At 40.8% G+C, this 26,570-nt stretch overlaps 2 protein-coding genes and 1 non-coding gene across 10 annotated transcripts in view; 1 reads left to right on the plus strand and 2 right to left on the minus strand.

The window, feature by feature from the left end:
- Cog4 (component of oligomeric golgi complex 4) overlaps nucleotides 1–25,316 on the minus strand; it is a 29,726-nt gene extending 4,410 nt beyond the window's left edge. Inside the window, exons 1-13 of one of the 6 annotated variants that reach the window (XR_007343612.1) lie at nucleotides 25,132–25,313; nucleotides 23,058–23,140; nucleotides 22,267–22,381; nucleotides 19,047–19,221; nucleotides 17,704–17,897; nucleotides 15,934–16,039; nucleotides 14,899–15,056; nucleotides 13,966–14,024; nucleotides 11,802–11,935; nucleotides 9,138–9,256; nucleotides 7,921–8,087; nucleotides 6,849–7,014; nucleotides 1,801–1,863 (exon numbers count right to left, since the gene is read on the minus strand). Coding sequence is in view for 5 of the 6 variants with exons in the window: in XM_015496095.2 (XP_015351581.1) it covers nucleotides 1,801–1,863; nucleotides 6,849–7,014; nucleotides 7,921–8,087; nucleotides 9,138–9,256; nucleotides 11,802–11,935; nucleotides 13,966–14,024; nucleotides 14,899–15,056; nucleotides 15,934–16,039; nucleotides 17,704–17,897; nucleotides 19,047–19,221; nucleotides 22,267–22,381; nucleotides 23,058–23,140; nucleotides 25,132–25,290 (1,698 nt within the window). In the remaining variant the exon portion in view is untranslated. Of the gene's footprint in view, nucleotides 1–1,800; nucleotides 1,864–6,848; nucleotides 7,015–7,920; nucleotides 8,088–9,137; nucleotides 9,257–11,801; nucleotides 11,936–13,965; nucleotides 14,025–14,898; nucleotides 15,057–15,933; nucleotides 16,040–17,703; nucleotides 17,898–19,046; nucleotides 19,222–22,266; nucleotides 22,382–23,057; nucleotides 23,141–25,131 lie in introns of all 6 variants that reach the window. The other 5 variants (XM_015496095.2, XM_015496096.2, XM_015496097.2 and 2 more) reach the window with 5 other exon arrangements.
- Nucleotides 17,405–17,511, minus strand: LOC125613181. The gene has a single exon (XR_007343678.1). It is a non-coding gene; the product is annotated as a U6 spliceosomal RNA (small nuclear RNA).
- Nucleotides 25,317–25,559: 243 nt separating the features above from the next.
- The window catches only part of Sf3b3 (splicing factor 3b subunit 3), a 48,174-nt gene continuing 47,163 nt past the window's right edge, over nucleotides 25,560–26,570 (plus strand). The window contains exon 1 of one of the 3 annotated variants that reach the window (XM_048792486.1): nucleotides 25,560–25,690. The gene's annotated coding sequence lies outside the window, so the exon portion shown is untranslated. Of the gene's footprint in view, nucleotides 25,726–26,570 lie in introns of all 3 variants that reach the window. The other 2 variants (XM_048792487.1, XM_015496100.2) reach the window with 2 other exon arrangements.

A 26,570-nucleotide genomic window follows, 5' to 3' on the forward strand; every position in this document is an offset into this window, starting at 1 on the left:
CATCTTAGTGGAAACGCTGTAAACTGCCAAAAAAAAATGGGGGGGGGGCTGGGGATGTAGTTCAGCAGAAAAGTGCCCCTGGGTTAAATCTCCATTGCCAAAAACAAACAAAATACTCAAACAGGATGATGCTAGGAATACAATCTCAAGTGCCATGACTTAAAAACAATGATGAAAGCCTCCTTGTTAAACACACGACACAAGAGACACGTTATTGATACATTGTGAGCATCACCTTATTTTATTCTATTTGAGAGCCTCCTTGGGGTAAATTCCTAAGTTAGTCCATATCTCCATATCCTGAGCTCAGGAACTCTGTTAGCTACTAGGCCTGTGTGCTGATTCCAGCCTCTTCCTTGGTCTTCACAGTGCCCACTTCACAACAGCTTGTGCAAGCAGCCCTTTGCCTCTGCTGCAAAGCCTCTGCCTCTATAGTAGTACCCACTGGAGGCAGGACCCTAGCCTCCTTCGTATCCCAGAGGCTGAGTCTAGGAGTGGAGAAGAATTGGGCACCTCATTTCCTAATATTTAGCAAAATGATTGATCCATGCTATTCTTTTTGTTTTGTTTTTTAATACCAGGAATTGAACCCAGAGGTGCTTTATCTCTGAGCCACATCCCCAACCCTTTTTATTTTGAAACAGGGTCTCTCAAATTGCTCAGTTAGTTACTGAGGCTGGCTTTCAACTTTCAATCCTCTTTCCTCAGCCTCTCAAGGGACTAGGATTATAGCATACACCAGCCATGCTGTTATTTAATTATTATAATTAATAAGTACCATTGAGGGGCTGGGGATGTGGCTCAAGCGGTAGCATGCTCGCCTGGCATGCGTGTGGCCTGGGATCCGATCCTCAGCACCACATACAAAACAAAAGATGTTGTGTCCGCCGAAATTAAAAAATAAATATTAAAAAAAAAAAAGTACCACTGAATTCCTCTTCTGTATCAGGTGTTTTATATTATTGTATTCATTTGACTATAACTTCCTTGGGGAAGAGGTTACGATTCCTGCTTTAAAAGTGAGGAGGCTGGGGCTGTAGCTCAGTGGTAGAGCATTTGCCTAGCATGTGTGCGGCACTGGGTTTGATCCTTAGCCCAACATAAAAATAAACAAATGAAATAAAGGCATACCGTCCATCTACAACTACTAAATAAATAAACAAACAAACAAAAAAGTGAGGAGACCGAGGCTCAGGAAGGTTATGGAACTTGCTTAAAGCCACAGAGATCAAGTGGAGATTTGAACTCCATAGTATCTGACTTCATAGTCCATGCAATTTCTCCTCAACTCTGCTGCCTTCCTTTAAAATAACAGCAACTAAAAAAGTAAACAAACCAACAAGAACCCAGCTACTAGCTTGAACAGGGTTTGGGGATCCTCATTTAAAATGTCATATCCAGAGTTTTGTCATAAAAATAGTATACTTTTTTGTAAAGTGTTTTCACCCTGTTTTTCATTAGGTTACCCAACAAACCCAGGGCAGGGTAGAGATCTGTCCCTCATTTTACAGATGACAAAACTAAGGCTCAGAGAACTAAGGCTCAGAGTTAAGGGACTTGGCTAAGGTTCTATGTCAAATATGAGCTGGAAGATCTAATTTGAATTCTAGTCTTCCTACTCATGGCCAGAGCTTTCCCCATGGTCCACAGATGTCTTGTTATCATGACAATCACTAATGAATCCCCCTGAGTATGGCTCAAATGAGAGAATGCTCCAGTCCCCACCATAATGAGTATAGGGCTGTTTCTCAAAATGGCAAGCTATAGCTGCTAAAAGCTGATAGGCAATTTCCCTTGTACCTCCAGAGTCTTCTTCAGAGTGGAGATGTTTTCACTGCAGACTTCCACATTGTTCAGAGTCACCTGTGAGATGAAGAAGGAAAAATGTGAGGTCCTGTTCACTGGGCTTGCTGCCTACTCCAATGCCAGACTGGCTGACAGTTGTACTCCATGAGGCTCAGAGAGGGCTCTAAGATGCTAAGGAAAGCCCGCATCACCGTCATCAGGTGGGATACTTAGGTCTTGGACTGGGGAGAATGGTGAACAAGGCTCACCTTTTCTTCTGTGCCTGATGCCAAGACAGCAAAGCATCAGGACTGCACAGGGAGAGCCTAGTTTCCAGGTTTTTTTGCTCCATGTTACTTACAGAACAGAAATGACTCAGGCACATAGGTCAAGGATAAGTCCTGGCCTCCAAATTTGGCAATCCTGGGCTAGGGATATAAGGTCTGATGTTTACTAACCAAGAGCTTCCAGAGAGCCTGCCACCCAGTAGGCATTTTCTCAACTATATTCTCACTACCTCTACTGAATACCTGCCTAAAAGTATTATCAGGTCCTGTTTATAGGAGTAGGAAATGATACTCTTTAGCTGGTAAAATGGTTCACCAAGGTCGGCCGACACTGACTGACTAAATATTTACTGAGTACTTGCTATGGGCCATGCACTGTTCCAGACATCTGGGAGAAAGCAGTTCATCAAACAGACAAAATCCACCCGCTCAGGGCAGGGGAATAGCTCAGTGGTAGAGTGTATGTTCAGAATGTGTGAGGCCTAGGTTCAATTTCCAGTGTGCACAATGCACACACATGGCACAATACCATCTGTTACAATAGAGTTGACATACTTGAAGGGAAATCTGATAGTAAACAAATATATATATTATATAATGTCAGGTGGTGATAAATACTATGAAGAAAATAAAACAGGTATGGGGACAGAAACTCAAAAAAGTGATAAGGCTGGCTGGGAACAGTGGTGCATACGCATAATCCTAGTGGCTCGGGAGGCTGAGGCAGGAGGATCACAAGTTCAAAGCCTCAGCAACTTAGTGAGGCCCTAAGCAACTCAGTGAGACCCTGTCTCTAAATAAAAATACAAAAAAAGGGCTGGGGATGTGGCTCATGGTTAAGTGCCCCTGCATTCAACCCCTGGTACCAAAAAACAAACAAAAAAACAAACCCCAAACCAAAACCAAAACCCAAAGCTAGTGACAAGGCCACATGGTTGAAACCAGGATTAGAATTCAGGGGGGTCCCCACTCGGCCAACAGCTCCTTCTTTCATTACTTCCTTAGAGACTAGAAGCAGCATGTGACAAAAGTGATTATCAAGGCACAAACTCCTACAGCTACGTAGAGGAAAGCAGAACTGCTTTGATTCTGCAGAATGCAAGGGAGGCTGTGTGGCAGAGTTGGTGGCTGAGTTGAACTTGTAAGGCTGAAATGGTTCTGAGAGGAGATGAGGGTGAGTACACTTCTGCACCCCATCAGCCTCTCCAGCTCACTATTCTATTTGGGATGTGTGTATATTGCTAGGTTTTGAAACCAGGGTCTCATACATGCTAGACAAGCTCTCTACCACTGAGCAACACTCACCAGCCCACTGATATTTTCTCAGGGGTACATAGTTTCCTGACATTATCTGGAATACATGTTTCTTGTCTGCTTTTTCCATTAGAATGAGATCCGTGAAGGCAGGACCTAGCCTGTTTTCACCACCACTATATCTCTAGTACAGTACTATTTGACTTCTTGATAATGCAAAGATTCTAAATCTGAACTGTCTAGTATACCAGCCCCTAGCTATCTATGGTTACTGAGCACTTGAAATGTGCGTTGCATGACTCGGGGACTGGATTTTTAAATATAACTTTAAGTTTTTAAAAGATTTTTTTAAATTTACTTACTAATTTTTGCAGTACTGAGGATCAAACCCAGGGAGCTCTACCACTTAGGTATATCCCCAGACCTTTTTATCTTTTGAGACAGTTGCTCAGAATGGTTTTGAACTTGCAATCATTCTGCCTTGGTCTGAGTCACCAGGATCACAGGCATCTGCCACTACACTCAGATTAAATATAAATTTGTTTATTTTTAGTTCTAAATTTAAATTTATTTATTTATTTATTTTTTGATACCAGAGATTGAACTCAGGGGCACTCGACCACTGAGCCACATCCCCAGCCCTATTTTGTATTTTATTTAGAGACAAGGTCTCACTGAGTTGCTTAATGCCTTGCTTTTGCTGAGGCTGGCTTTGAACTTGTGATCCTCCTGCCTCAGTCTCTGAGGCCACTGGGATTACAAGCGTGTGCCATCACGCCTGGATTAAATGTAAATTTAAATAGCCACTGTGGCTAGTAGCTGTATGTTGGACAGCTCACCTATAGAACCTAGGATGGTGCCTGACATACAGAAGCTTATCAATCAGTATTTGTTGAATGAGTAAATTAAAGAATGAACTCTAGAAAAGGGATAATGTAAGAAAATGCAGAATGGCAGAAAAACTCTGAAATGTTTGGGAGACCAACAGAGCTCACAAACACACAGAGGGAGTGACAGTGACACAGATCTACAGGGGTAGGTGAGGTCTGAGTAGACTTTCAGTGCTGTGCTGAATAGCTGGCCCTTTGTTCTGTGGTCAGTGGAATGGCACTGAGGACTCTTCAGAGAAAAGTTTTATACAGCTGGGTGTAATCCCAGTTACTTGGGAGGCTACAGCAGGAGGATCAAAAGTTTAAGGTCAGCCTAGGGAACTTAGCAGGACTTTGTCTCAAAATAAAACAAAAAGGGGTAGGGAAGTAGCTCAGACTTACTTGCCTAGTATGTGTAAGACCCTGGATCAATCCCCAGTACTATAAGAAAGAGAAAGTAAGGACAGAAGGAAGGGGAGACAGAAAGCTGAATGCCACATGAGCACTGCTGTAGTGTACAAATACTATTCTATAGGTTGTGAGTGGGAGCAATTTGAGAGGTCTCAGTGTCTCTAGAGTGGCATGGTGTGCTGGTGGCATGGCCAGGAGGGCAGAGTAGGGAAGAGCCATAAGTCAGGAATTTAAGGACCTCAAGATATAAGGAGAATCCCAGAACTCCAGGGATTGAGACTGGGAAGTCCTTCCTCTGACTGCTTCCCTTGCTGGCTTCCTGCAGTCTATACTGAAGAATCACACTGTTGACAGTGCTGCTTAGGCCACTCTGAGTATGGAGGGAAAAGGCTAAAGGCCACAACACAAACATGCTTATTTAATAAGTTTCCAGAGAAATAACTGCACTGTCTTGACAGCTGAAGGATGAAGGCCACAACAAGAATGTTTCCAAGGCGTTTAAGGACACCAAAAATAACTGCCATAAGGGGAAAATGGATTTGAATTCAGATGGTATTGATTTCAAAGTTTCCCTTGTACTGACAATCCTTGTAAGCATGGATTCACAGGGCTTATCCTGCTCATGAAAAATGATATGTCAGTACAGTTGGGAAATTCATTCTAACAGGCAAATGAACCAAAAGTGTCATAAAAGGTAGGCTCTGTGGTGGGAATGATGATATTTTTAAGTGCTTGGCATAAGGAAAACTAGAAATTTGTCACCAAGCATTTAGCACCACCTTTCTTTTTGGCCTTATCTTTTGGATCCTCCAACAATGAAGCTTTCTGAATGGGAGGTCCTCATAGAGCAAGGAGTGAGTTGAAGGCATACTGGCCAGCCTTGAGGAAGTGTGGAGTCAAGTGGAAAACAGGACTGGAAAGATTTGGGAGGACTTAAATAGATGACCAGGTAAAGATATCTAGCTTTTATGGGGTAGGCAGCAAAGCCAATGAAAGCTTCTGCACACAGAAATGAATGAATCTTTAAGTCAGTTCATGATGCTGGTTGCTAGAAATTTTGGCAAAGTTCTCCAAAGGTACCACATTTCACAGGTAACAATTTCTCGGAGCTGATCCTCTTTTCTGGCAACAATTGCAACATCCCAGATTAAAGGAACTCATGCCCAGGGAAAATACTTAGTGACAAGAGTGAGTGGGGCTGCTTAAATAGTCTTCACACTAACCAGTCTGACAGACTGGTTAATGTGGTTCCCCTGCACAGGGACAAGGTAGATTTTAATAAGTTAGGACTTCTGTCTCTAAAAACAACACTTTGAACTCTTGGGGTTACAGACCTCTTTAATAATCCGACAGACTAAGGACCTTACTTCTAGAAAAATGTATATATACAATTTTGCATCCATCCCCATCTATGGACTGGTGAAGGAGAGCTCTGTTATTGGATGTTTCCTTCAGTCTCTGAGCCTCAGAAGCCAAGACTCAGAATCTAGCCAATATAAAGGATGGAGCATAATGGACTTGTGACAGTGCTATTCCCACTCGGGCCAAGAGGCATGGGCCAGAGAGGCCTGATAATGAACTTCAGAGTCCTGTGTTCCCAGTGACTCATCATGAACTGGATGTTACTTTCTATAAGACCTTTCATTCTTCCATGCTTCTCCATTTTCAACTGTCACAAAAATTTGCCCTGTAAGACTCATTGCTTCAATTGTACCTGTCATTTATTCTAAGCAGCTAAGGGCTATAACAGGGTCACCTTTCCAAAGGAAGTTGCTAGAAAAGCAGTCTTGGTAGGCATTAGCACCTACCCCTTCTGTGAGCCTCTCCTCAGAGAAGCAGTCTGGAGACCTGGCAGATGCACACCAAGCTGGCTACCCTGTGGGACCACTGAAGAGCCAGGCAGAGGTCTTGGGAATGAGCATTCAGGAGAGTTGAGGAACCCAGTCTTCCAGCAGGAAAAAGTGCATATTTAGGCTGTGGGTGTGGCTCAGTGGTAGGGTGCTTGCCCAGCATGTGTGAGGCCTTGGGTTCAATCTCCAGCATCCCCCACCCCCCCAAAAAGCATACCTTGGGCTCAGGCTGCTCAGAATAGGTCCCTGCATAAGAGCCTCATAGAGACTTTTTTCTGTACAGATAATGAAGGCAAAGTCTTCACCTTGAGGCTTTTTATACTATGGCTTAGAGGTCACAGTTTAACCTCTCAAGAAAAACTGACCCAGGTCCCAATCTTTGGGTCACCTACCAGAAAGGACAGCTTGGCCTCATCAGTGCTCTCGATGCCTTTTGTGTCAAATTTGCCCTGTTGGAGGCTGCTGTGCATGATGTTCACGGCACTTGTCACCCCACGCTGGATATCCTGTAAGGTGGTTGCTGGGAAGCCCATCCGCAGCTTGTTACACAGAACATCCCTAGGGGGCAGAATGGCATATGGGGAGTGACAGTGCTCAACCTGGCCTCTAGGACGGTATGATTGAAGTGTCCATAACCCTAACCCAGCAACACCATCTACTCTTCTGGGGAGATAACTAAATCCTGTAGACCACTATAGGAGACCTTAGGACTCAGGGTATGACAGTAATCAACACTCCCTCAAGGATACAAAAATTTACAGAGGAGATTGAACTTTTTTTTTTTAATTGATACATAGCAGAGTTGGGGGAAGGGGAAGGAAGGATTCAGTTTCTACACTGTCTATTCTACGATGGTATTGATGATGTCATTTTAGTTGTGCCTTTAGCCAATGTACTTCTTATGAGGCTTTTAGTTATTAATACGAGCTCTAACAAAGAGGAGGCAGTACAGCTTAGTGAAAGGCAGTACCATGTAGGAGTTGAAAGGAAAGGTTTTGAATCAGTTCTGGACTCTACTACATCACTTATGGGGTGAGTGATCTTTGACAAGGTATAGAATCTGCTAAGCCCCAGTTTCTACATCTACAAAATACAGCTAATAGCTCTTACCTCATAGGGTTGTTACTAGAACTAAAAGAGTAAGGAATTAGCAGTGCCTGGCTCGCAGAAATAGTAACTATGATCATTATTATAACTACTGTTTTCATCTGAATCACCTCTTTTTCTTCCTAGGTTTGAGACCAAAGACCCCTTCATCCCAATGGAGGGAACAGAAATTTGCACTTAAGGTACCTCACTGATGGGTATCTGCTGGGAGCCAAGGATGTTGTGTTAAGGATAGAAGTTTTTATTTTATACAGACCTGAACTAGAATCATAAAGAAAATTAAGAAACAAATGGGCTTGGGAATCAACCACTACTAGGACCTTTGTACCTGAGAAGCAGAAAGGCAGTCAAGTGTACCTGAAGTCAGCCTCTAGTTCTGTGGTAGCAAGGTTGATCATGGCACAGAGACAGTCGATGCTGGAGCTGGACAGAGCTCGCCCAATGCACTTCTTAACAATGTAGAAGACGTCATCTACCATGCTGGATGTCAACTGACCCTTCTCATAGGTGTCAAGAGCCACAGCCTACCCAAAAGACAAAGTACCCAGTGAGTATCCCAGTTCTGCATGTCATGTTCTAGATGGTTCTGGTTATATAGTTCTGGCTTTGCTCCCTTTTCTATATCTTACCCATGTTTTTCACAATATGGCATATTCTTTTTTTTTGGTATTAGGGATTGAACTCAGGGGCCCTTAACCACTGAACCACATCCCCAGCCTTTTTTTTTTTGTATTTTTATTTGGCTTTGAACTCAAGATCCTCATCTCAGGCTCCTCCCAAGCCACTGGGATTATAGGCATGTGTCACCACACCCCGTGTAATATGGCATATTCTTCTCACAAGCTTGCCAAAATAGCTAGCTTCTCTATATTGATTACTACATCATGAAATTTTATGTTGATGGCCTTTGTCTTGGAAACATCCATCACCTAGGATTTCAGACATAGGAGACTGTACTTCCTCAAGGCTCCTCACCTATATACCTCCAGGAAGGTTGGGAACAAGTAGGCTCCCTGGGGAGCGGAGCTGTTCTTTTGTATTCTTTGGAAAAGAAATCCCAATTTGGTATATGAACAGTTATGACAAAAGTTATGGTAAGAGTATCCAAAGGGATGGGGAGATAGCTCAGTTGGTACAGTGCTTGCCTTGCACGCACCAGGCCCTGGGTTCAAGCCCCAGCACCACAAAACAAAAACAAAAACAAGAGTATCCAAAAATACTTCTTATCATATAAAGTAGTGACACTCAGTCCACATGTAAAATTATTCTTAAAGCAGGACCAAGCTGGTGCCATGGCGCACACCTGTAATCTAGTGGCTCAGGAGACTAAGGCAGGAGGATTGCAAGTTCAAAGCCAGCCTCAGCAACTCAGCAAGACTCTGTCTCTAAACAAAATACAAAAAAAAAAAAAAAAAAAAAAGACTGAGGATGTGGCTTAGTGGTTAAGTGCCCCTGACTTCAATCCCTGGTACCAAAAAAAAAAAAAAGGACCAAAAAATATGACAGGCCTCAGCTACTTCCTTTAGCTTGGCTTCTTGGGACAAGCAGCCCCATAGATTTGTCCTTTGTCCTACCTTATTGACAGTCTCCCTCATGAAGTACTCCTCCATCGTAATATACAATCCAATTAGCTCCTGCATGGTACAGCTCAGTAGGCAGTTATTGAGGAGTTTGTCCAGGCACTTCTGGTGCTCTAGGGGATAGCAAAGATAGGAATATTCATTTTTTTCCCCCAAGGGTATGGGAACAACTTTTTTCATTTTTTTTTAAAAGGTTCTTTTTTGTTCCAAATAAGTACCTGGCTTTACATGGTTATAATCATAGCACAAATGCAATTTCTATTTTGCTTTAAAATTATATCACAAATCGTTTCCATGTTTCTATATGTTTATTTATTCATTTTCCCAGTGTAGCTTACTTTTTTTTAGTACTGGGGATTGAACCAGGAGAGCTTTACCACTGAGCTATCTCCCTAACCCTTTTTATTTTGAGATGGGGCCTTGCTAAGTTGCCCAGGTTGGCCTTAAACTTGCCAAGGCTGGCTCAATTTGTGATCTTCTTGCTTCAGCTTCCGGAGTCATTGGACTAGTCAGGAGCATGCCATTGTGCCTGGCTTAGGTTACTTTTTTGTGTGTGTGTGTGGTATTATGAATTGCACCCAGGGCTTCACATATGCTAGGCAAGTACTCTACCACTGAGACTATATCCCCAGCTCTTAGCTTACTTATTTATTTTTTGGTATCAGGGCTTGAATTCAGGGGCACTCAACCACTGAGCCACATCCCCAGCCCTTTTAAGTCTTTATTTTGGGACAGGGTCTTACTAAATTGCTGAAGCTGGCTTTGAACACTTATACCACTGTGCTGGCTATTACTTATTTTTAATGGCTATACAAAAATCCATATTATTTTAGCTAATCTCCTATTTTTAGACATCTGGGTTATTTCCAAGTGTTTTGCCACTATTGGAGATAAGAAGATAGCCTCATAATTGGAGGTAACAATGTAGACTTTGGTACAAACAACTTTTTACTCTATTTTTATTATTTTCTTAGGATTAATACTAAGAGTCAAAAGATATAGCTTTCCAGGGCAAAGACTGAAATATATTGGATACTGAACATTTCATTTTCTAAACTAGCAGTATTCAATAGGAGTTTCTGTGATGATAGAAATATTCTATATCTGTGTTGTCCACTATCCTAGCCAACAGCCATGGCAGCTACTAAACACTTCAAATGTAGCTAGTGGGATTGAGGACCTAAAGTTTAAAATATTATTTTAATGAAATCTGAATTTCAATGGTTACATGTGGCTGCTGGCTACTATATTGACAACATAGCTTTAAACCGTATGTACACTGATGAGCACCAAACTCCTAATCAGAATACATTTTTCTTTAAATGTCAAATCAGTAAATCCCTTGCTGTGTCTCATTGGTACAATCCAAGTAGCATGCCACAGACACTGGATGGGTCTCAAATCCCCAGTTCAGGAATTCTGTAGGTACTTGTCCAGCAGGAATTTGAGTTTTTTTTTTTTTTTTTAAAGACAGTGTTTCAAAGGAGGCCCAGGCTGGCTTGAATACCCAGGCTCAAGCCTCAAGCCTCAATGTCCTGTATATCTGGGACTATAGGCATGCACCACTGCACTGGGAAAATGGTCATCTTAAAAACCTGGAAAGTCAGGTGGGCACACTGGTGTGTGCCTCTAGTCCCAGCTATTCAGGAGGCTAAGGAGGGAAGATCCCTTGAGCCTAGAAGTTGGAGACCAGCCTTGGCAACATAGTGAGACCCCATCTCATGTCAAATACTGGAGAGTCAATCTGTAATTGAAGTTAGACTGTGCCCCCCCACCTTTCCTTCAATTGTCATTATCCCTTCAAATAAGTGTGAGTGATGGAGCTGGGCATGGTAGCACACTCAGGAGGTTAAGGCCCTAAGCAACATAGGAGGAACCTGTCTCAAAAAATAAAAAAGGGCAGGGGATTTAGCTCAGTGGCAAAGTGCCACTGGGTTCAATCCCTGATACACTCCCTGGCGAAAAAAAAAAAAAAATGTGAGTAGTGGAACTGGAAGGCTGGGGAGGGGATAAAAACTTCCTCTGCATCATATATTTTAAAAATTTCTTATTGAGGTATAATTTATTTCACAATTTATCCACTGTATGTGTACAATTCAATAATTTTTAGTAACTTTATAGATTTGTGCAACAATTTCCATAATCAGTTTTGTAATATTTCTTGTTCTTTTCTTTTTAGTGTTGGGGATCAAACCCAAGACCTCACATATGACATGTAAGTGCCCTGTCACTAAGCCACATCTCTGGCCATAGTTTTATAACATTTCTATCATTCCCCAAAGTTCCCTAGTGCAGTTACATAAGTTCTTTTGTTATATTTAAACTATCTATCATGTACACATCTCCAAAAATCTGACAACAAAACTAAACCAGAGCTGGCATAAAGCAGCGTGTAGTGAAAAGAACAGGGGCAAATCATTTAAAACTGAGTATCAGTTTTCCTTGCCTATAAAATATTTAAATGGCCCTCAGAGGTCCAGTCCATTTCTAAGCCATGGTGCACTGAAATTTCTTCTTGAGAGCCAATTTGGCCTGAGACCCCTAGAAACTAAAAAGCTCCAGTTATTTCCTTAATAGGAGATCTGTGGCTTAACTATGAGAAGACAGTGTCAACTATTTAAGCCAGCCTGCTCAAAGATTATGGGAAACATGTTTTACCTTGCTTTACTTCTTCTGAGGCCATGGAGTCCCCCACCTCAAAATCCGAGCTGATCCTATTCCTGAGGAAGCGTAAGTACAGCTCACTACGGGCATTCATTAAAGTGACCTCAGTCAGAATGGGGTCCAGTTCCCTGAGACACACAAGGCAGAAAGAATAAAGAGGATACTGGATTCCCTCAAATCGAATAGCTACAGAGCAAACATTGTCCTCAGATCCCCCTCCCCACTGGGACCATAAGGATCAGCCCTGCCAGATGGTCATCCTGGCTCTGCTGCCTGTCTATAAAAGACAGCTGTCAACCACATTTTCCCCTTATATGTTTCACCTGAATCATTTATGCTTAAGAATTTGCCCTGGATAAATATGAGGCTAGGAAAATGCGTTTTCTTTTGTGGTTTGAAAAAAATTATCCCTTATGTGAAAGAAAATATACTTCTCCAATCTCTAATTCAGCCTTGGTAGGATTTTAGAATACACTATTAAAATGTGTCCCACACCCATGCATTTAGCCCAGTGAATAGCCAAAACAATCCTGAAAAAACAAAATTAGAGGACTCACTTCTCAATTTCAAAACTTTTTACAAAGCTACAGCAATCAAGACTGTGTGGTACTGGCATAATGATAGACATGTAAATGTAAGGGAATTGAGCGTCCAGATGGTCAATTGATTTTGAATGAGACTGCTAAGACAATTCAATAGGGAAAGAATGGTCTTTTCCACAAATTGTGTGGGGGGACAACTGATATTACATGAAACAGAATGAAGTTGAGTCTCTACCTCATGTTACAGACAAAAGCCAACTTCTTTTGCACACTGAAGAGAACTTTCCAAAGCAAAAATCTGGTCATAGCATATGGTGTCCATAGCTCAAAGGATATAAGACACTGAATAGCCTGACTCTTAAGGACTTCTTCATATCAGGTGCTCCCCCACACTTTGCAGTTCAGCTATACTGGTTTTCTTAAGTTCATAGGACTTTTACACATTTTTCTTACTCTATCTGGGACACTCTCACTTTATATTCCTATTCACTCTCCAGATCTCAGATCTAAGGCCATTTCCTCAGGAATTCTTCCTGAAACTTCCTCAGATTAGGTTGCATCCTTTTATTACATGCTCTCCTATAACCTGTATTCATTATATAATATTGGTTAACAGCATAAACTCTGTAGTCAAATTGCTTGGATTCTATTTCTGGTACTGCCACTGTATGACCCTGGGCATGACAATTAGCCTCCCCATGTTATAGCTTCCTCATTTGTAAACATTTAAAGAAAGATTAAATCAGTGGCACTGTGTGCCTAGCATGCCAGGATTGATCCCCAGTGCTGAAAGAAATAAACTAGAAAACAAAATACGCCCCCCACCCCCCATGAGACTAAATGGCTTAGTATTTGTTAAGTCCTTAGAACAACGTCTGGCATATAGTAAGCATCATATGTGTTAGCTATTATTATTGTTCACTTGTTAGACTGTAGGTGCCACAAAGAAAAGAATTTTAACTGTTTTGTTCACTTTGCTTTCTGCCATACAAGGACCAGTATCTGGCATATTATATGTAATCAGTAAAAATTTGATTGAATGAACACATTTTATAATGTAACTTACTTTTTTTTCTTTTTTGTGTGTGCATGAGGCAGTACTGGGGATTAAACCTAGGGCTTTGTATATGCTAAGGACACATTCTACCACTGAACCACACCCGCAAGCCTGGATTGTCTTTAAAAAAAAAAATTATATNAAAAAAAAAAATTATATATATATATATATATATATATATATATATATATATATATTTAGTTGTAGGTAGACACAACACCTTTATCTTATTTTTACAGTGCTGAGGATCAAACCCAGTGCCTCACATGTGCTAGGTGAGCAACTCTACTATATAAAAGTTAAAAATTTTAGGGTAATAGTTACCTTTGGGAGAAAGGATGAAGAGAATCATTTTCGAGGCTTCAAAAGTACTGCAATGATCTGTTATTCTTTATCATCCACATATATATTATATATTATACAGACATTTGTTTTTATGCTAGCTTCCATTACAAAACAATATTTTAAAATCACAGACCACATTATAGCAGCATAATCTCTGAATTAGATATGACTATCAATTCAAACTCCTTTGGGCTGAAAAAAACAGGATGATTACCTTGGCTCAATTTTTTCTGTTGCAGAATTTCTCATCAAGTTGCTCTGGACAAGCCGGAACTGTAATACACCACAAAAATGAGGACACTCTTCCCACCCACCAACTATCTGCCTCTGTTATTCCAAACTTCTAGCATGTAAGCATAAAGGTAAGCTAGCTAGGAGTTCAAAGCCAGCCTCAGCAATGGCAAGGTTCTAAGCAACTCAGTAAGACCCTTGTCTCTATATAAAATACAAAATAGGGCTGGGGATGTGGCTCAGTGGTCAAGTGCCCCTGAGTTCAGTTTCCAGCATCCCCTCCCCGACAAAAAGGTAAGCTTGTCAGGTATACCTTTCCTTCAAGCCAGAGGTAAGCTTCCAACATAATGGGTCAAAGAGTAACTTTTGGCTTAGATGCTAACACTTGCCTTTGTTATTGTACTTACAAGTAATACTAGTGGTGTTCCAATGCATTACTGTCTAGAGTCTCCTAGTCTAGAGTTCTGGAAACACAATTGTATGAGGCTACTCCTATTTCTATATACTACTTTTCCATTGTCTGATCAAAGGAATGTAAAAAATAAAATTCTGAATAAGCAAAGTTATGTTTGCAATGAAAGAACTAAGGGGAAATTCAAGACTAATTACATATCACTCAATAGGAACTTAGGAAAAAAATCCTCATATTGTCACCAGAGGGCACTGTTGTACATTCTGTACTAAAGAAATGGTCTAACATATATGTTGTGTTCTTTAGGAAGTTCTATTTCCTATCCATCACCATCTTGACAATATCTCAAGTTGAAAACAAGGTGGTAATGGGAAAATGCATGCCAGTCTGCATTTAAAATTTGTTTATTCTATGCATCATTTTTAATTTTTTCTCCTCTAGTGTACTCTACTCTATATTCCTGACTAAAAATGCTTTAAACTGTTGATAGCTTCCCCAGCTCACCTGCTGGTGGTAGTCCCTCTGTTTGATGAACTTGTCTACCACCTTCTCTACCTGTCTGTCACATTCCACCTGAAGATATTTGATCAAGGTATAAAGTCTCCCTGGTCCATAATAGGTCTCCACTATGGGCTGGTGGGTCTCCACAATGCGGGCAATCCCTAGAAGGAAGTGAAAAGGTTGAACTGCAAATAGTTGTTTCATAAAATAAACTCCTTTCTCCCATCCTGAACTAATCCAGGTCTAATTCAATCCTTTTGGGTTGCTGCACCACACAAAATGAACACACATAGTTGTAGCTGGTGCTGAGAGTTGTTAAGCAAATTTGTTAATATGCACAGTGACTGATATACTAACCAGCATTTGAGAATTTATATTGATAAGTTAAATTAAAAATACTTTTTTTTTCCTAGTTGTATCTCTAGAAATCAGGATCACTCTCTTTCCAGTAATTTATCCTGGGGTTAAATTTACTCAGAGCTAGGTGCAATGGTCCATGCCTGTAATGCTGGCAACTAGGGAGGCTGAGGCAAAAGGATTGCAAGTTTGAATCTAGCCTCAGCAACTAAGCAAGGCCTTAAGCAACTTAGTGAGACTCTATTTAAAAATAAAACATTCAAAAGGCCAGGAATGTAGCTCAGTGGTAAAGTGCCCCTGGGTTTAATCAGTACCAACCAACCAAAAAATAAAAAAAAGGGAGGCTGGGCTCAGCGGTAGTGCACTTGCCTGGCATGTGTGAGGCACTGGGTTTAATTCTCAGCACCACATATAAATAAATAAAAAATTAAAAAAAAGAAAAGAAATTTACTCATAGAATGTGGGTCTTGGGGACTATGGAGGATCAAAATATTGTAGTGGCTCTTAATTAGTCTTGCTAATCAGATATTAAATCTGGAAGTAAATTCTCCAATAAATCAACACACAGTAAACTGTAGGATTAGATTAAAGCATCGGATTAGAGGGGACAGAAGAAAGGCTAGCATGCAGGTGTCAGAGAGAAATCTCTCTGGCCTCCATAGGGTGGAGAAAGAGGCTTGCCTTCAAATAGTAGAGTAAGTGTGTCGGCAAAGATGACTGCAGCTCTTCGATCACTCATATCTGACCCTAGAACCAAGAGTAGGTTCTCCTCAGCTTTACTGGCCACCTGAAAAAAAAAAAAAACCCAGAAAATCCACATATATTTCTGAACAAAGACCAGTCTCAACTAGGTTTGTCTCAGTTTTCCAAAAAAGACCTCCCATTGACTTGTTTATTCCCATGTTTCCCTTAATGCTTGGAGGCTCAGGCAGCACAGAGGAACCTCCTTTGGAGGGTTCTTGGCTTTCTGAGCTCAGGCAGGACATTCTTGTCTTTGAAAATATGGACTGCCATTGGCCAACAAACTGAGCCCTCAGTTTCATTTTCTTCTCTACGTGTAGATTATTATTATTAACAGTACTTTGTGGGGGCCGGGGCTGTAGCTCAGCAGTAAAGCACTTGCCTAGCACGTGAGAGGTCCTGGGTTTGATCCTAAGCACCACATAAAAATAAACAAATAAAAGCATTGTGTCCAACTACAACTAAAAAATAAATATTTAAAACAAAACAAACAAAAAATAAACAGTACTTCGTTGAGCCAGGACAAGAAATTTGGCTACTTGTGCACTGTGTAAAGGGTCTTTTAAAGGATTAAAATTAGAAGCCATTTCTAGGGCCTTGGTGGCAAAGTACTGATTTTAAAAAGTATCATAGAGTTGGGGATGTAGCTCAGTGGTTGAGCACCTGCCTAGTAAATGAAAGGCCCCGGGCTGGATTCCTTAGCAACCAATCCAAAAACAAATAAGCACCAAAAATAAAAAACAACAAAAATTCCACAGAACAGGGGACCCTCCTTTGGCTAGTGACAGTTCCTATTTTCAAAGGGAAGAAAAGCACTAAAGCCCTGAGATTTGAACTGAACCCTGTTTCCTTCTCAGGATTTAACTTTAAGGGACCTAACCTCTTTCATGTCAGTATGGCTTATTTTGAGACCCAAGCCTGGTTATGAAGTCTTGAGACTTCATTACCTAAGATCCAACAGCTTTTAATAGAAGCCAGTTTTTTTTTTTTTTTTAAATAACTTTATTTTATTTGTTTCTTCTTCTTTTTTATGTGGTGCTGAGGATTGAACCCAGGGCCTCACATGTGCTAGGCAAGCACTTCGCCACTGAGCCACAATCCTAGCCCCCTAGGAGCCTTTTTAAAAAAAATTTATATATGACAGCAGAATGCATTACAATTCTAATTACATATATACAGCACAATTTTTCATATATCTGGTTGTATACAAAGTATATTCACACCAATTCGTGTTTTCATGTCTGTATTTTGGTTAATAATGATCCTCACATTCCACCATCAATAACCCCATGCATCTGCTCCCTTCCCCTCCAGCCCTTATGCCCTATCTAGAGTTCATCTATTCCTCCCCTGCTTCCTCTCCCTATCCCACTATGAATCGGCCTCCTTATATCAAAGAAAACATTCAGCAAAAAATATGGAATGCTTCACAAATTTGCATGTCATCCTTGTACTGGGGCCATGCTAATCTTCTTTGTATCATTCCAATTTTAGTATGTGTGCTGCCAAAGTGAGCACTAGAAGCCAGTTTTTGACTCATAGCTTAAAAGGGGTGATTCAACTTGTCAGAGAATTTCCATTTTAATTTACCTATATTTTCACTTGGTCTGTTGAAAAAAAATGTGCATCAGTAGTTGTCTAGACCATGCCTGGTATACAGTAATAGCCAAGAACCAAACCATTATCCTACCAAGCCATCAGGGTCCATACCTGCTTACAAAGGTATTCTGAGAACTTGCTTAATCCCTCCTCATGCAAACCCAGCAGTGGGAAAATCTTGAAGAAGCGCTCTACTTGGGGTAAATCCCCTTCTTTGGTGGCCATGGCAAACTTCTCTGCTACAATGGCTTTGAGACGCTGTTCAGCTTCCTGCAGTAATTTCAGGTTGGCATCAATCATACTTCCTGCTCATGGGGAGAAAATGAGAATTAGTTTTAAAAAATTCTTTGTTGGGTCCATGCCACTCTGTGCACCACTATCCATTTGACAAGTATGTACAAAAGACTGTGTGCAAGATACTATACTAAGCACACACCTGTAATCCCAGCAACTGAGGCTGACAGGAGGATCCCAAGTTTGAGACCAGACTTAATAACTCAGTGTGGCCTTATCTTTAAAAAAAAAAAAAAGGTGGGATTGGGGATGTGGTTCAATGGTTAAATGCCCCTGGATTAAATCCCTGGTACCAAAAACCAAAAGAAGTTTCATCTTGGCACTGCTGTTTGAACTGTTGGGGAAGCAGATTTTCTCTTTGTTAGGCTGAGGGTTGTAAAGAGACGAGTCTGAATTTGATAGAAACATCCCTATGNAAAAACAAAAAAAAAAAAAAAAAAAAACCAGAAACAAAACAAAACAAAGACACTATAATAGTAATACTGATGATTACAAGATGAATTTGCCATGATTCTACTGTCACAGGAGTTACAATTAAGTAAAAGAGAATGTGCCCAAATAACTATATAAAATTCATAAAATTCAGTCATTTTAAGTGTCCTAAGAAAGGTGCCCCCAAATCACATTTCTGGTTGAAGTAATGAAAAAGGCTTCTTAGAGAAGGTGACATCCAATCTCTCAAAGATAGGCAGGATTTTGATGCCTGAATAAGAAAGACATAAATTCCAGGAGAAGGGAATGAAATAAGCAAAGGAATAGGAGTGGAAAGATGAAAAGTATTTTTGCATATTATAAATAGTACATATCCTGACATAAAGAGGAACTCAACAAATATTTGCACAATAAATGGATGCACAAGTGAACACTCCTAGAGAGACAGGAAAGTGTAGAATAGAAAGCTAATAATTTCATTTTGTAAGTAGGCAATAAGGTCAAGTGAAAAGAATACACCAGCCAGAGAATCAGAAGATTTGGATTCAGTTTCCTTTTCCATAAACTGAGAATAGCAATATCTGCCCTGGGATGGTACAGGACATACATAGGGCTTACAACGAGATAAGGGAACTTCCTAACAATACATGACTTTTTCCTGGTTGAATGTACCTAGTTCAGATTACAGTGCTTGTAACCAAACTAGAAATCAAGTCTGGGATGCTGACCTTCTTTGCCCTGTCGGCTGAGTTCAATGACTGATTTGTCCAAGCACAAGTAACGATGAATGTGGGCTGCAGCCTGCTCATAATCTTCATTCCTCAAAGCAGTCTGAACTCCATCCATACAGAATTTCAGGTCCAAGATGTCATCAGCTCTCTGAATGGCCTGATAGAGGCGATTCTGAAAAAGACTTTGCGCTTAGAAATAAAAAGTCCTATTTCTTTTTCTCCCCCCGCCTTTCTTTTGTGGTACAGGGGATTGAATGTAGGGTATCACATGTTAGGCAAGCACTTCACCACTGAGCTACCTCCCAGCTCTTTTTATTTTGACAGGGTCTTACTAGGTTTCTCAGGCTGGCCTTGAACCTATGATCTTTCTGCCTCAGCCTCTTCAATATCTGGGATTATAGGTATGTGCTAGTAATGCATGGCTAGAAGTAATGTATTTTTTTTTTCAAAAACACCCATCCAAAAGATAGGGTGATTCAGGGTCTGAATCTGGTTAACCTTTTTGCCTTTAACTGGCAAACTTACAAACTCTTCCACCACCACTCACAAAACTGTTATTTTTTTTTTTAATTTTGTTAGTTATAGATGGACACAACATCTTTATTTTTTTAATTTATTTTTATGTGGTGCTGAGGATTGAACACAGTGCCTTACATGCTGGAGGCAAGCACTCTGCTACTTAGCCACAACCCCAGCCCCACAAAACTGTTATTGATGATCAAGGCCAGCTGACAGGTCTCATAAAATCTTATTAATGTGGTCAAATAATTCATTTCAATGGAAGAAAGGGATAATCAATATTTATAATTTGGCTTGTTTTCTTAACTTTATTTATAGTTGAATCAAAACTTATGTGATATTTTGGGAACATTGTAAAGTAAGTAAAAAAATTAGTGAAATATGCAGAAGGCATATTTCTTTTAGAATAAGCAAGAATTAAAAACCAAAACTTTCATACATGAGTCAGTGGCTATGTGGCTATACTGTTTTGTGAAGATATTGCCTCTCTGGGCTGGGAATGTGGCTCAAGCGGTAACGTGTTCGCCTGGCATGCGTGGGGTGCTGGGTTTTATCCTCAGCACTACATAAAAATAAAATAAAGATGTTGTGTCTGCCGAAAACTAAAAAATAAATATTAAAAAAAAAAAAAAAGATTGCCTCAGAATCTGAACACAAAAATCAGGAAGAATTACGCTATTTCAAGGCCATTAACCATAATGACACTTGAAATGTGGCTGGCCCCAATTAATATACGTATATGTAAAATACACACCAAATTTTAAATACCGAGTACAAAAATAAAGAAGGTAAAAAAATCCCACTAATATCATCACATAGTTGGTGTGGTGGTGATTGCCTGTAATCCCAGTTACTGGGAAGGCTGAGGGAGCAAGATTGTAAATTTGAGGTCAATCTTGGCAACTTAGGTAGACTCTGTCTTAAAATAAAAATGTGTTTGGAATATAGCTCAATGGTAAAGTATCCCTGGGTTCAGTCCCTAGTATACCCCACCCTCTACCACACACATGATAGTAATTACATGATAAATGTATTTTAGATATAGTGGGTTAAATAAATTATGTTATTGAAATTATTTTCACTAATTCTGTTTACTTTCTATAAATGGCTACTAGAAAATGTAAAACTATATAGGTGGTTCATATTAAATTTCTTCTTTCTCAGCTTTGGTGATTCTTATTTAATTCCTTGTCTAACTGCCCTGGTTAGAATACATTAGTAAGAGCAGACATCTTAGGCTGGGCTGAGGAGCATCACAAGTTTAAATCCAGCCTCAGCAATTTAGTGAGGCCCTAAGCAACTTAGTGAGACCCTGTTTCAAAAAAAGTATGTGTGCGGATTCTGGGGATGTAGCTCAGTGGTAAAATGCCCTTGGGTTAAATCCACAATACCGGGCACTGGGCATGGTGATAGAATAGACATCCTTGTTTTGCTCTTTATTTTGCCTTTCTTTCACCAGTGAGAAATGATGTTAGTGTTAGTGGTGGATTTTTCCTTTTTTTTGGTACTGGGAATTGAACTCAAGGGCCCTTGACCCCGGAACCACAGGGTTTCATTTTTTTGAGACATAGGGTTTCACTGAGTAGCTTAGCATCTCAATTTTTTGCTGAGGCTGGCCTGAACTTGCAATCCTCCTGTCTAGCTTCTGGAGCTGCTGGGATTACAGTTGTGTGCCACCATGCCTGGCTTAGAGGTGGATTTTTCACAGTTGCCTTTTATCAGGCTAAGGATATTCCCTTCTGACCCAAATTGGTTAAATGTTTTTATGTTAAAGGGACAGTGAATTTTTCAAATGCTTTATCTGAGTCTGAGGGGATCATGTGTTTCTGTTTTTCTGTCCTGGGGACCGGACCGAACCCAGGGGCACTTAACCCCTGAACAACATCTCCAGGACCCCTCCCCACCCCTTTTTTTGTTTTGCTAAGTTGCTTTGGGCCTAAGTTGCTGAGGCTGGCTTTGAACCTGTAATCCTTTTGCCTCAGCCTCTGGCATGTTAAACCAATCTGGTATTCCTAGGATAAATTCCATTTGGTCTTGGTACATAATCCTTTTTTCCTGGCAGTACTGGGGATTGGACCAGGGCCTCCTCACCTATGCTTGGAAAGTACTCTACCACCACGCTATATTCCCAGCTCTGTTTATTTTTTATTTTGGAGAGACAGTCTTGAGAAATTGTCCACGATGGCCTTGAACTTGTGATCCTCTTGCCTCAGCCTCCCAAATAGGGGTGGGATTATAGACATGCACCATTACATCCAGTATAAATCTTTTTTATTTTATTATTTATTTATTTTTTTGTACCAGGAATTGAATCCAGGTGCACTTAATCACTGAGCCACATCCTCAGCCTTTTTACTTTGAAATAGGGTCTTGAAGTTGCTTAGAGCCTCGCTAAATTGCTGAGGCTGGCTTTGAACTTGAGATCCTCCTGCCTCAGCCTCTGAGGTTGCTGGGATTAGAGGCGTGCACCACCATGCCCAGCATAAAATCATTTTTATACATTGCATGATTTTTTTCTGTTAGTGTCTTTTTGAGCATTTTTATATATACACTCAAGTAGTAGTTTATAGTTTTCATGTTGTTTCTTTGGTTCTGATATTTCATATTAGATTTCTACTGGATGGTGTTGCTCTAATCTGTAATGTAGCTTCTTTCCTGCCCCCAATTAACTGAAACATCCAAAACTCAAAGGGATTACCTTGGCTAGGTCAAGCTGACGAACTTTGCTGGACACATTCTCAGCAAGGTTGCAGGTAAAAGTGATCATTCCAGCCAACTGCTTTGCATCTCCCTCAATCAATTGCAGGTTGGGGCTAGAAACACACATTGTTAGCACACATATTCAAAGGGCAGAAAGTAGGAGTAAGAGATGAAAACATTTTTTTGCACACGGAGACTGTCTTTTTTTTTTTTTTTAACTTCCCCATAACTTTTACCTCAGTTTACACACAGCTTTTTCTCAAAGAGTATTTTACTGTTCTATACTTAATACAAAATTAGTTTTAAAAACTACTAGATTTGCCCCTAAATAGATTAACATCAAACAGATTCTGCCAATTGCTAAGTAGCCTAAAATGTACTAACCAATAATCTGAGAAAATGCTGCGATCAATGAAAAATATCTTTTTGACCAGCAAACATACAATCCCTATAAAAGCAGTGGTTCTCAAATGTGAGCTACACATCAGAATCACTGGAAGCCTTGTTAAAATACATATTCCTGGACCATGCTCTCGGAGTTTCAGATTCAATAAGTTTGGGCTAGGGTCCTAGAATCTGTATCTCTAACAAGTTTTCACCTGTTCCAAGGACTCTCTGATAATCAATAAACTATGTATATACCCTTTGGTAGTTCACTTTATCTTGAGTTAATGCTCTCCACTTCAAACTCAACTGGCAGTTTATAACAGAAAGTTAAGAAAAATGGTAACTTATGCAGTGGACCCTGTTGGAATTCATAATAGCTCTTGCCGTGATGCACAGACTCACCCCATTCGGTGGAGAGTGACCATCTTACTTTCAATGGTATTTTGCTGTTCCAAAAGAGCATCTAGCTCTCTCTCCACCACTTTCTGAAACAAAGAGAAACTGTGTTATCAGGATGGTCAGAAAGAACCTTAAGAGTTACTTAACCCAATTATTTAACTGATAGGTAAATTCCATTTCAAATTTCTTCTTTTCTTCCACTATGCTCTCCTTGGACTTAAACAACTCTGTTTTTGCAGTTACCACACTGCATAATGACTGTGACCTTATGCATATCTTATTCCATCTAGCAAATGAGCACTACAATGGAAGGAAATTAACTTTTATTCAATATTATTAGGACACTGCCTCACATGGTTAAACAAGATTTCCAAAATCTTACACACAAAAATCTTTTCTTGGCACATAGTTAAATAGCCAGAAAAGATAAATACAAGTTTATCTCAGTCAGGCCATTTACTGTGCTACCTCAATTTATATAAACTTATATATCAGTTTTTTCATCTATAAAATAGGACTATCAGTACATTCTCCGTCAAACTGTTGGGCAAATCAGACAGGATAACACACAAAGTGCTTAACATGGTGACTAGTATACAGTTTAACAACAGCCTTTAATATTAGCTCTACATTTTAACAACCCAGTAGAATTTAGAGGGACACTTCTCCCCAACAATCAACAAATACAGAACTAATATTGTTATCTCTCTAAGATCTCCTTAATTTTTTCCCCAAAGTATTGGTTAACTCAATGAATGCAAGCTTTGGAATGTTAAGAGCACTTAATTTTAAAATATATCTTGTTGAAAAAAGCATTAGAAATTGCTAGAGTTGGTACAAGTTAATATTTGAAAATATTTGAAGATATCCAGGACTTCCCTTCCCCAGGCTCAAACTGACTTTTTTTTTTTTAGTTGTTAAACCTTTATTTTATTTGTTTATCCATAGTGCTGAACCCAGTGCCTCACACATGCCAGGCAAGTGCGCAACCGCTGAGCCACAACCCCAGCCCCTGAAACTGACTTTTGTGCTCAACCTTACTTACAAGTTTGGTTTAAGAAAAACACCTGCTAGAATTTTAGATCAGAGATTAGATTTCTTTTTTTCTGTTAAGAAACCAAATGATATTGGGAAGTGAACTGACAGCATTAAGTTGTCACAGAAAAGTGAAGGAGAATGGCAGGAGACAGAACATTATCACCTAAAAAGAACCTTAGTCCACACCCTCATTTGCTAGAGCATCAGAGATATAAGAGATGAAACGACTTGTCCAAGTCTAGACAGTTGTGACTGAGCCTCAAAAGTTTACAGGTGTGTGCTCACTAATCTGAGACGGTGACACATGGCTATAGTCCCAGCTATTTGGGAGGCTGAGGCATGTGATATTATTATTTTGCTGTGCTGAGCTCTTGAACCCAGGGCCTGGGCATACTATACTGTATAAGCACTCTGAGCTACAACCCCGACCCAGGAGCATGTGAATTTGAAGTCCGCCTGGGGTAACTGTGAGACCTAATCTAAAGAAAAAAAAAAAAAAAAGAAAGAAAGAAAAAAAAATCCAAACTCCTAATGAGCTGTGCATTTAACTGAAATGCTAAAATTACACTTCTAAATCATTCTGTAGGAGAGGAAGTTTCAAAACTCCACAAGTTAATTTGCAATGACTTCTCGCTTAAATGAGATAACAGGTGGTGTTTCACAATTTTTTAATTGCTAGCTAATGCAATTCGTATTATGAGAACCAAAAAACGATTTGGCATATACTCTCATTCTAACTTTACCCCGGTGGAAAAACACTACAGTGGCTCTGGGCCAGGGAAATCAAAGAGGTGGGTCACGGGAAGGGAACACCCATCTATCAGGAAACAAAACACGTTTGAGGGCATCCGAACGAAGGAATAGACTCGACAGTTTCCCTAAATGCCCAATTACACTAATTTGGGTAGGTGCTTTGTTGTTGTTGTTGTTTCCCCCAGCAAGGAAAGAGCTTCCCACAGCCCGGTTTTCCGCAAACCTATGGCTCTTATGCCCACTACCCCTGGATTCTCCCGGAAAAAGAGGAGGCTTAGCCCCCCACCTCCTCGTCGCAAAGCCGTTCGTACACAGTCTCCAGCTCCTGCAGCTCTGTCAGGGAGCGAATGAGCTCGGTGGAGATTTCGGAGCAGTGACTTCCTCCCACCCCCTCCGACGGCGGCGGGTCCCCTGACAACTTCTGAGGGGAATCGACGTCTGCCATCTTGGTCCCCGTTTGATGCTTCCGGGTCCTTAAGGTCCCGTCCTCGTTGGCGCGCGGGGCCTTTGGGGCTGCCTACAGAAGTGCCCGACTAAATCCTGATTTTTTTTAGACTACTTAAAAGAAATTTATTAGTTTTCTCTTCTACTGAAAGTTACAGTCGTATGATGTGTTTAAATAATTTTAAATGCCATGTGGAAGCAAGACGAAAGTATTTTAAAAGAGCCTATCCTAAAGATAGATTCTTCAGGCGCGGGTTGGGTACCTTTTTCCGTCGCGCGCTGCCGGAAGGTCCCAGTCTTGAGGCTAATGGCGGACGCCGGCGGATTGGTGATGGCCTTGGCTTAGGCCTTCAAGGGACTTAGTATCCATCGAATACCTGCGCCATCCTTCCCTGCGTAGGGTAAAGAAGTGGCCTCACGACTTCCCTGGCCCTGGGTAATTGAAGAGCGACCACGTAGGAGGGTTCCCCGACACTTTGGCGGGAGTCTCGGACAGTCTAGGCCTCAGTGGTTTGGGCAGGGGACCGGGAGTGTTAGGGGAATGCCTGGGCTGCGAAAACGACTTCTTGGGATCTTCTGATTAGTCCGGAGTGGGAACGACTGCCGGCTCATAATAAGGCTTGTAGAAATTTTCTCCTTTGAGACTCGAGAGATTTGAGAAGGAGCGGCACGTCACCCGCCCTCTGGAGAGTAGATGGCACCTACGAAGGCTAAGCTTGTTAAAAGCATAAATAACAGAAACAGTCGTTGGAACTAGTTCTCTGGTTTTAGTGCGTTTTGGTAGTTAGGCAACTTGTTTCGTCCTCTCAGCCTGTTTGTCGTGTGCAAAATGAGGGACTATAGTCAGTATCTTGGAGACTTGGGAGCCCAAATGCGGCGATGTTCCCTTGAAACGCGGAGGAGGATGGAGTGAGCCACCACACTGGCTTCTTTTAGTGATCGCAGAGAGGAGATAGGCATGGGGAGGGTTGCTGAGCTTCCCAGGTTTGGGCCGTTAATGTTTCCTGTTATGTAGTTCCTGTACTACTGGGCTGATCTGCCTCCAGAAAGTGCCTTCCTCGGTTACCCAAGATGAAAATGTAGCTGGAGAACTTCGATCCAACTACGTTTGTAGTGGATGGCATCTGTTAAAAGGAAATGGGGGAAATTGGCTAGATTCTCCTGATCAGCTACGAAGAAAGCAAGCAAGCCTGGCGGGAGCTGCTAAGGGTTTCAGAAGTGGTTCGTGGTAGTCTTCTCTTTTTCTTTTCCTGTTATCCTGGAAGAACATATTTCTTTAGG

The sequence above is a fragment of the Marmota marmota genome, unplaced genomic scaffold (assembly GCF_001458135.2).
Source record: "Marmota marmota marmota unplaced genomic scaffold, marMar, whole genome shotgun sequence".
NCBI classification, from domain to species: domain Eukaryota; kingdom Metazoa; phylum Chordata; class Mammalia; order Rodentia; family Sciuridae; genus Marmota; species Marmota marmota.